This window comes from Lipotes vexillifer, unplaced genomic scaffold (genome assembly GCF_000442215.2).
Source record: "Lipotes vexillifer unplaced genomic scaffold, Lipotes_vexillifer_v1.1 scaffold863, whole genome shotgun sequence".
In the NCBI taxonomy this organism is placed as follows: Eukaryota; Metazoa; Chordata; class Mammalia; order Artiodactyla; family Lipotidae; genus Lipotes; species Lipotes vexillifer.
Window position 1 is genome coordinate 4,084,164 of NW_006788168.1, and position 10,379 is coordinate 4,094,542.

The window sequence follows — 10,379 nt, forward strand, 5'->3', positions numbered from 1 at the left end:
ATATATATATATATATATATATATATATATATATATCTGATTCCTTTCAGTTTGGCAGATTTACTTTAGTATTTTTCTTAGTGCAGGTCTGCTGGCAACACATTCTTTTTCTCGTATCTGAGAAATATTTTTATTTCGCTTTCATTCTTGAAGGATAGTTCCTTAATATAACACCCTGTGTTGGCATGGGTTCCCCTTCACCTTTTCTGCTCTTGTAAATATTTTGTGCAGCCATCTTTTGGCCTCTTCATATTTTCTTCTGAGAAGTCAGTAGATATTCAGCTTAGTGTTCCTGTTGGAAGTAATACATCATTTTTTTCTGGCCGCTTTCAGTATTTTCTCTTCATTCTTAGTTTTTAGCTGTTTGACTGTGATTTGTGCCTATGTGTGCTTTTCTTTGTACTTAACCTGCTGAGGTCTCTATGCTTTTTAAATGTGTAAATTTTTTTCTTTTACCCAATTTGGGGAATTTTTCTCAATTTTTTTGTTCCATTCTCCTTCTCCTTGTGGGACTTTGGTTACATTTATGTTAGACCTGTTGCTACTGCCCAAGGGACTCTCTTTTTATTCCATCAGTATTTTTTTTCTGTTCTTCAGATCAGTTCTGTCATTGTTTACTTACTCATTTTGCTATTTCCAATGTGCCATTAGGTACATTAGTAAATATTTATTTCAAATATATTTCAGCTCCAGAATTTTTTTTTTTTTTTTTTTTTTTTTTTTGTGTTAGAAAGGTATTTTTTTTTGGGTCTCTTCCTCTCCCGTCGCGGAGCACAGGCTCCGGACACGCAGGCTCAGCAGCCATGGCTCACGGGCCCCGCCGCTCCGCGGCATGTGGGATCTTCCCGGACCGGGGCACGAACCGGTGTCCCCTGCATCGGCAGGCGACTCTCAACCACTGCGTCACCAGGGAAGCCCCAGAATTTCATTTTTTTATTGTTTCTTTTTCTTTGTTGAAATTTCCTATTTCATTCATTACAAGCATATTTCCCTTTACATCCCTGAGCATAGTAACAGCAGCTGCCTTAAATACTTTAGCTTTAATTCCAATGACTTGAGGCTCTCCGGGTCATTCTCTTGTTTGTCTTTTCTCTTGAATATGGGTCATGTTTTACTATGTCTTTATATGTCAAGTAATTTTGAATTGTATTCTAGCACATTATAACTGGATTATAGATTTTTAAAATTCTTAATAGCGTTTTTTTCAGTAAGTAATTTAATTACATTTCATCATTTTCTTTTCTAGTTGTCATTTCTTTGTCCCATGCATTCCTTCTGTTTTCACTTGTCTTCCTGCTAAAGTTTTTTCTCAAATAGTTCTTTTGTGAACACTTGTGGATAGTAAAGTGTTAGCTTTATTATGCCATAAAATATCTTATTTTGCCTTCATTCTTGGATGATGCTTTACCTGGGAATTAAGTTCTAGGTTGACAGTTCTTTACTTTCAGTACTTTGTGCCATTGTTTACAGTCATCACCTGTTGCTGGGGAGAAGTCAGCTGTCATTTTAATCGTCACTCCTTCTGAGGTAATCTGCCTTTCTTTTTGGAAGCTTTTAGGATTTTGTTTGCATTGATAGTCTGTGATGTGTTTTTATCTTTCTCTGTTTGTGGTGTGCACTTTCAACTTACCAACGTATTTTTCAGTTGAGTTGTGGAAAATCACTAGCTAAATTATCTCAGTAAATATTGGTGCGCCACTGTATTTTTTAGTGATAGTGATTCCTTTTTTTCTTTAACATAATTCTAAATGTATTCAAAAAAAACTTTTTTGTCATACTCTCCATTGTTTGATGTCATCTAGAATGAATTCATGTTCCAGCTGTGTATTTTGTTGGTCTTATATATATATTTGGTATATTTTAGAATCTTGTTTTTGTGGCCTCATTTTAATTAGAAAGTTTAGCATTTTTCTCCATTTTGTTTATCTAGTGCTATACTTATTCCCTTTATTATACTTTATAGTTGCTTTCTAACTCCTGGGTCCCCAATCTAAAACCAGGTCTACATTAGAGTTTCCAGGTTCTTTGTTCAAAGTGGTATTGGGAGTATTGCAGATTCAATAACAAATCCATTCAGTAACTTTGTTCAGATCTTAGTTAAGAGGCTGTTCCTTCCCCCTTCCCTTCAACTAGGCAGCAATGTCAAATGAATTTTAGCCAAGGCAGCAGGTGGTATCAGTGTTTTCTTCCCCTTCAGGAGGGGAAGCCTATTCCAGTTGTTGGCTTTAAGCAGTGAGCATAGCTAATGATCCCCTTGTGGAGCCTTTTTAGTCTTTGTTTCCTCAGGAGAAACTCCTACCCATTAATGGGTGCTCAAGGACGCAGAGCTTTGCAGGGCCAGAGCTGCACCCCTGCTCAGTTTTGTGTTTCTTCTCAAAGATTATCTTGTGACTTACTACTTTTTAAAAAAATAAGTAATTACATTGTATACTGTATTTGGAACAAAGGGGCTGAGTCAAAATACCAACTTATGTGAGTCTTGACTAGACATCCAAAATGCTGCTTCTTAATGTTTTGTTATTCTTGTGTCACTTGACTCTTACTCTTATTAGTAATATTGCACTTGTGAATTCCATTTTCTGAGTTTTAATATCTAGTAGGGCAAACACTAAGTTATTCTTTTTAATTTTGTCTTGATCAAAATTCTGTTTTTACATATGAACTTTTAAAATCACTTTTTCTAGTTTTAAATATTCATTTGGAGTATATCGTGAACCTCATTACATGTATATATTAATTTTAGAAAGATTGCTATTTTTATGCTGTCAAGTTATCCAGATAACTAAAATACTCATTTATTTACCACTTTTAAGATATCATTCTGGAGCTTTACTTGAGCTCTTTACTCTTGTTTTATAATTTCTGTAGTTATTATGACTGATATGTCTATATATTCCACTTCCTTTCTCTAGCTGGTTATTACTGGAAAAGAAGTTAAAATGTTTTTCTTAAATTCAGTCATTTTTCGAAAATAACTAGTTAATTCTAAAAGTTTTTAGTATGTTCCATACTTTCCTGTGTATATAATCAGAGCAACTACAATTAAGATAATTTTATGTCTTGTAATATTTATACTGGTTATTTAGTTCTCTTATTAAGCTTCCTATTTTCTTATTTTATTAAACTAAAACCTTCAAAACAATGTTTAACAGTTGTTGGCATCTCTATGTTCCTGATTTTAATGGAAATGACTTCAGTGTTTCACTGTTGAATGCCTTACTTGCTGTATTAGATTTGGAAAAAAATGTGTCATATTTAAGTAGTTTCCTTTTATTTTTATTTGAGTTTTTATTAGGAGTGGTAGCTGAAATTTGTCAAATACCATTTAAAATCATGATACAATCACCGACAATTAGCCTTTTAACAAATTGGATTCAGTTTGCTTTTTTATTTAGTTTTTCTTTTTTTGCATCGATACTTATAAATACATTTCTTTATGCTTTCCCCCTTTTGAACTGTCTTTATCAGTTTTTATTAATATTTTATAAGCTTTTAAAATAAATTGCATACCTTAATAATTACCTTTTCCTCTTGTATTTCTTTTGTGGAGATAATTTTGTTCTAGTGTTTCATAAATTAATAATTGAGTCTCATATTTAAGTCCATATTGTCAGTTTGCCAAAATACTTTTGGAAAATGAATATATAGATACCCCATAGCATATACTTTTTAGTATAATTCTGTTAAGTATTTCAGATGTTTTTATATGAATTGGATATTTTTTCAGTATGTCTCCGTGTCTTTGTGTGTGTATGTGTGTGGAACTAGATTTTTACTGTATCCTTTTGAAAATACATTTGTGTTTCTTATTTAGTATTTCATTTTTCTTCCGCAAGTCCCTCTATACTTTTTGTTAGAAGTCTTAATTCTAAATATTTGTGTAGATACGTTGGAAAGATTTTTATAGTTTTTAGAGTATTTAAGTATTAATAATACTTTGGGTATATTTATGAATGATTGCTATAGGAATTTACTGTGAATCTGGGTTTTATTGTTGCTTAATATTGCCCTTTTTGCTATTTCATGAATTCTAGTAACTTTTTTGTAGCTACCCTGTGAGTTTCATCTTGGGCTTGGTTCAGTAATGTTTGAGAGTGTTTGGTAATTTATACATGTATGACTATAATAACCAGCTTTTCTTCCTTCCTTTTTTTTTTTTTTAAACAGTTACATGGGAATTGGTCTTTCTGCTCAAGGTGTGAACATGAATAGACTACCAGGTACACTTGTAATTGAATTACAGTACAGTCTTATGGCTAACTCTGGCTAAAAATGTCAAGTAATAACTTGGAGATAGTTAAGTACATTAATCTTCTATGTTTTTAATCACTTATGAGTTCAGAGTCAAGCTGAATGGTTTTAATAAATTTTATGCTATTTAGCAAAACATAACAAGTATACCGTGCATTGTTTTGTTTTGTTTTGTTTTGCTTGTTTCTGTGTTGTTTGTTGGTATTTTTAACTTCCAGTACATAGTCATATCAACTACTTTAAATGTTTTAATGTGGTTGGTTCTGTTTCCTACCCAACACATTCCTCGGTTTTAAACCATTTTTAGTTGTTTTAATATTCTGGGAATGTAGGCTGTTATTGAAAGTAAACTAAGAAAGGTGTGAATTGAGGTAGGAGAACTGTTTCCTAAAACCATTAATCATATGGAAGTGATTCTTTGATTATATTTTCTGGTATTCTATTTACTAATGTTAAAAATTAACCTTGGAGGAAATTTTTTGAAAATTGAAAGAAAAATCTTTTGTTATATTAAAGCGTGTGTGTGTGTGTCTGTACCTGTGTGTGTGTGTGTGTGTGCTTAAACCAAATCAAAGCAAAATTCCTTTGGTCTATTAGCAAAGGAAATATGCATGGAAAATGTGTCTTGCTATGTTTGTTTGCATTTTCTGATAGGAGTCCTCTCTGTTTAAGATCTATTTTAGCATTCCATGTGGTGGATTTATTTTCCTTTATGTGGTAAGCAGTGTTTTATATAGAAATTATGTACTGTGATTGTTGAGAATTTAAATGTACTTTTGGGGATTTTATCTTTGTACTCTCTGTTGTACTATTCTTGCTTAGCTTGTTATAATCTTAGTGAATAGTTCTAGTATAGAGGAACCTTACTTTTCGCTGTAAATATACTGCAACTTTCTCTTCAGGCTGGGATAAACATTCATATGGTTATCATGGTGATGATGGACATTCATTTTGTTCTTCTGGAACGGGACAACCTTATGGACCAACTTTTACGACTGGTGATGTCATTGGCTGTTGTGTTAACCTTATCAACAATACCTGCTTCTACACCAAGAATGGACATAGTTTAGGTACTAAGATAATGAATTGCATGTTAAATAACCAGATGTTATGATTATTGTACTTACATCACGGTAGTAATATTTTTGTGTAATTCTCCTTTATGAGTAGATGCCTCTGGAAATTATTTCTTTGCTCCTTCTAGGTGGAAGCTGAGGAAACAGTGACAATTTAAATTATGCATATTCAACTAAAAACCCTAATTTTTTACAATGAAGGCCACATTGTATCACATATATAGGACTAACTAGAAATAACCTCATACTCAGATATTTATTCTAGTAGTAGAAATGCTAATTGTTTTCTGCTTTGCTTTGAATAAAGCCTGTCACAGTATGATCAAGTTCTCTAGGTAGCAGGTGCTTAGAAGAAAGAGCTGTCAGTTTTTAGTATAGCATGGGAGTAATGACAAAGCGAGAAAAAGCTTGATGCCCCAACCAAATGAAGGGCGTTGACATACTGAAAAATCAGGCCTGCTAACAAAGGTTGATAAAGGATGGTGACTACAAGTTAGTTCTGCAAAAGGGAGCAGAATTAAAATGAGCCAATAACAGCAAAACTTCTAAAAGACAGGTGGCAAATAAGTAGATTAATGAAAACATGAGGAAATCTGTCCATTGTAAGACTAATAGGAAATCAGGGGTTTTAGTTGAATATGCATAATACTTCAGATTTTAAATTGTGTATAATTGTTATGCTCCCTTTTCTTAGAAGTTGCTTGTTTTTGTTTTGTATTAAAGAAAATATAAAGGATAGCAAAACTGATGCTTTAAAAGTGAAAAAGTTTCACATTATTTTACTGTTTGAAACATGCTTGATTCATGGCAAATTATTTCTGATGAAGTAAAGTGAAAAAAGGCAAAAACTAAGTAACTCCAGAAGGCAGAACACTCAGTTTGCTTATTAACAGTATTTAGCAATGAAGCTGCAGATAGTATGCTTAGACATACGGTAAATGCCCTTTAATATAATACAAAAGCTATTCTGTAATTTCATAGTAGAAAGTTCTAGAGTTTTGGTTACCTTGATTGGTAACAGTCTTTTTTTCTTTTTTAGTGTCTCAACAATACTCCTTATGTAAAGTTACTGTCTTCTTCATATTTACATTCGGCTTAAAGCTTTTCCTTCTGATTATTAATATTGATTCTGAAGTCCTGTGCTGTCTAACTTAAAGGCTTTCACAAGTCCACAAAGATTCTTACATCCTTTTTGGTACAAGAATGTTGATAAAGGTCGCCACGCAGATTATATGTATTTGTGATTTGATTGCTGTGGCAAACTGGTTTCCAGAAGGATACAGGTATTTTAGTGTATTTGTTGTTAGTGCTCAGCTCTGACTTACCAAAGCAGTTCACTGGCATAGTCTTCATTGGCTTGGCTGCTAAGATATTTGCGATCTTAAAGTAAACCAGGAGAAATCTGCTTTTAGGTATGACCTTTGGTTCAAAAATGCAAAAGATGACATTTTTAAAACCAAAACTAATCTTTTTACAGTTTTCAAACTTTATTCCAGAGAAGAAATTTTATTTTAGGAGATGAGAAGATCATAGGTGATGTGATATTATTTTTTTCCTGTTAGATTTTCACAAGTATTTACATTGAAATTTTCTTTTGAGTAAGGAAGCTGTTTTTAAAATGTGAGATGCTGTTTAAGAAAAGGGTACCTAATGATAGGATCACATTCTAGAATTAAGTCACTTTGAAACATTTGACATTATTCATAAATTTAGTAAATATTTATTAAGCACATACAGAGGCAGTATAACAGTGCTCAGTATGTGTTCTTTAGTTGCCTGGGTTTATCTCCTGGCTTGGCTGTGTGACCTTATGCAAGTTACTTAACATTTCTGTGCCTCAGATCATAAAATCAGATCACTATAATACCTACCTTATTAAAGTTGTTAGAGCAAACCAAAGTGATGCATGTGAAGTTCTCAAGTGATTGCCTGACACATAGTGAGTACTCACTAAAGGTTATTTATTATCGTTGGCCAGGTGCTGGGGGTGCAGTGGTAAAACACTGGTGAGCAGAAAGTGTTCCACTGGAACAGAGGCCAGCAGGCTGTGGTGGCCCATGGGCCAAATCGGCCTCCTGTCTGTTTTCTAAGTAAAGTTTCATTGGAACACAGCTACACCCATTCATTTATGTACTGTATATGGCTGCTTTCCTGCTACTGTAGCAGAATTGAGTAGTTGAAACAGAGACCACATGGCCTAGAGAGCAGAAAATATTTACTTGCTGGCCCTTTATAGAGTAGTGTGCTTATCTCTGATCCAGATTCTAGCATCTAGAAGATAAGAAATTACTCAGTTATGCTTCCCTTGTATTTCCCAAAGTGGATAATTTCTGCCCCAAGGCTGATACATCTTTAGTTTCTGTCTCATGAAGGTTTTCAAAATATACATTTACTTACCATATAAAGAGAAATGGAAAGGTTTTTGAGAAAATAATTAAAGGAGAAACATTTCAGTATGTAAATTAATTTATTTGAAATTTTAAAATTTTGTTTTATTGGTTATCATTCATCAATTGAAGATAACTTTTCAAAAAGCCTCTTGATAATCAGATTAGGAAGTAGGGGGAAAATTATTTTCTGTGTAAAATTTAAATAATTACACAGCTTGTTAAAGTGCCATCTTTGTGGTCTGAATATGTATAGGTTGTGGATGCTGTATTTGGCAATGTTCAAAAGTATTAATCTATAGAATTAAGTTGGGTTTTTCATTAGAGGTTTTGGTAAAGTAAGGATTTCAGTAATTACTGACAGAAGGGAATTTTTGCTAAAACAGTATGAATTTAGACAATCTTTATCAATAGACATTTTTGAGGAAAATAATTGATTAGACTGCTGTTTTATGAAAAATGGTAGAAATATGTATGGTCATATTTATTCTTGCTGCTTTCTGTGTTCTTTTTAGTTTTCTGAAATTTTTAGAATAAATTCTCATATTCGTTTGGCCCATAGTCAGTTTGCTTTCTATTTATTAATGAAGCTGAAGGTAATCCCAGTGTTTTACGGAGGGTGGGGGCACCTCCAGCTTCGCTTTTCCTTTTGACAAGCTAACATGAGTTCACTAGTTTTTAAAAGTCATAAAAACAGTACTTTGATTACAAAGCACTGTTTTTACCATTTATTGAAAAACATGTACAATAGAGATTTAGTCACTTTGCCTTTTAACTTTATTACTTTAATAAATAGAGTTAGATAGTTGTGTTTTCTGGTGATACAGCACAATTATAGAGCCATAGACTCTCAAGTGGGAAGAGACCTTAAAGATAATATAACAGGAGGGCCCTCCTTTTTTAGAAGGCGATCGGCACCGCAGAGGCAGTGGTGCTGGCGTGGCTGTATTTTGTGTCAGTGTGTGTTTACACTGGAAGAGCTTTGCTTAGCTGGCTCACCAACACCGCCCCTCGCGTTCTTCTAGACCTCAGTCTTTGTAAACGTATGAATGAGGTCCTGCAGAAATATTTGGTTTGCTTATTACCTTATTTTCAGCTAAGTAATATATTTGCATATTTGGAGGGATATTTACACCATCACTTTGGGATGTCAGTACATGTATTCCAGTGATACTGCCACTGTTCAAGTGTATTTGGTACATGACTGTTGAAATTACTGTCAGCGGACATTTAAGAGAAATTCTCAACTGTATAAATCTTTGTCCTTTGAAGGAGGAATTAAAATTTTTTGTCCAGAGTAGTCAGAGCTCTGAGAATGTACTTTTATAAGATTTCTTTTAAAAGGAAACAAAAGTACTATATTTTCTGTTCACCCCCCACCCCCATTTTTAACAGAAAATCTTTCCTTTCCCCTCAAAGTTATTTAAAAGATAAATATAGGTAAGGAAGATTAAATAGTAAGGTTGGATAAAGCAGCTTAGGTGTTAGTGAGAAAAAAATTAGTCTTATTATTTTATATTTAGCTTTTTAATTTTTTTCTTCCTTTGCTATTTTTACCCTTCTGTTTAGTTAGAAATTCAGCTTGTCACCATACTCTGCCTTTGAAAAACAGCTTCTAATGCCACTTTTTTTTTTCTTTTTAGGTATTGCTTTCACTGACTTACCGGTAAGACATAATTTCTTGTAAAAGTAGTTCTGTACTTTTAATTAAAAGTATATAAGAACTAGTACTAATCGTGTTTAAAATGCAGTCTTATTGGTAATTAAGTTTATATGCCATGCCATGCATAAGCTAGAGCTCCTTTCTCAAGCTACCATTGGTCTGGACCATCAGAAATTAACCTCCAAATTGCACTGGACACCATTGCCCAAGGGAACTTAGCTGTAGCTAAAAACTAAATGGGAAATGATTATTTAAAATACACTTTTTAGTATCACTGTGGATTCATTCGAAATATGTCTCTTTGGTATTGTTGGACTTTTTAGTAAGTGGCTGTACAACCGTTCTAGTCATTTACTAATTCAGTGTATATTGAGTGCCACTGTGCTGCAGGTTCTGTGCCTGGGATACATTATTCAACAAAACAGGTAAAGGGCTCTGTCCCCTTGGAGTATTCAAGCTGCGGAACTTAGAGAATAAATAACGCATTAAAAATATTTTTAAAGGATTTAAATACTTTTTAAAGAAAGAGAAACAGTAGAGCTTGGGAGTGCCAAAGACAGAACACACTTGGTATAATTTGCTCACCTTTGCTCAAGGTAATTCTTGAGCAGAGACTTTTGAGGAAGTGAGGGAGTTAACTAAATGGATACAGAGAACAAGAAGGTTCCAGGAAGAGGGAATAGTTAGGGGAATGGTACTAAGGCAGTAGCACATCTGGTGTGTTTGAAGAATAGCATGAAGGGAGGTAGAGAGACATGAAAGCAGTAGGAGGTGAGTCAGATATGATGACAGGGAGGATGAGGAGATCATCTAGACCTTGAGGGGCATTGTAAGAACGTGGGCATTTACTCTGAATGAAATACAAAGACACTGCAGAGTGTTAGTTATTATGATATACTGGGATGAAAAATAGACTGCAGGGGGAGTAAGGGTAGAAGCAAGCCGATATGTGAAGGGCTATTGCAGAAATTCAGGCAGGAGATGACGGTGGCTCAGCATCAC

At 33.7% G+C, this 10,379-nt stretch overlaps 1 protein-coding gene across 1 annotated transcript in view; it reads left to right on the forward strand.

Annotated features, from left to right (window-relative positions):
• The window catches only part of LOC103072766 (ran-binding protein 9-like), a gene marked incomplete at its 3' end in the record, with an annotated part of 78,244 nt that extends 68,864 nt beyond the window's left edge, over nt 1-9,380 (forward strand). Inside the window, 3 exon segments of the mRNA XM_082931213.1 lie at nt 4,168-4,220; nt 5,154-5,321; nt 9,358-9,380. Coding sequence (XP_082787339.1) covers nt 4,168-4,220; nt 5,154-5,321; nt 9,358-9,380 — 244 coding nt within the window.
• Nucleotides 9,381-10,379: the final 999 nt, after the last annotated feature.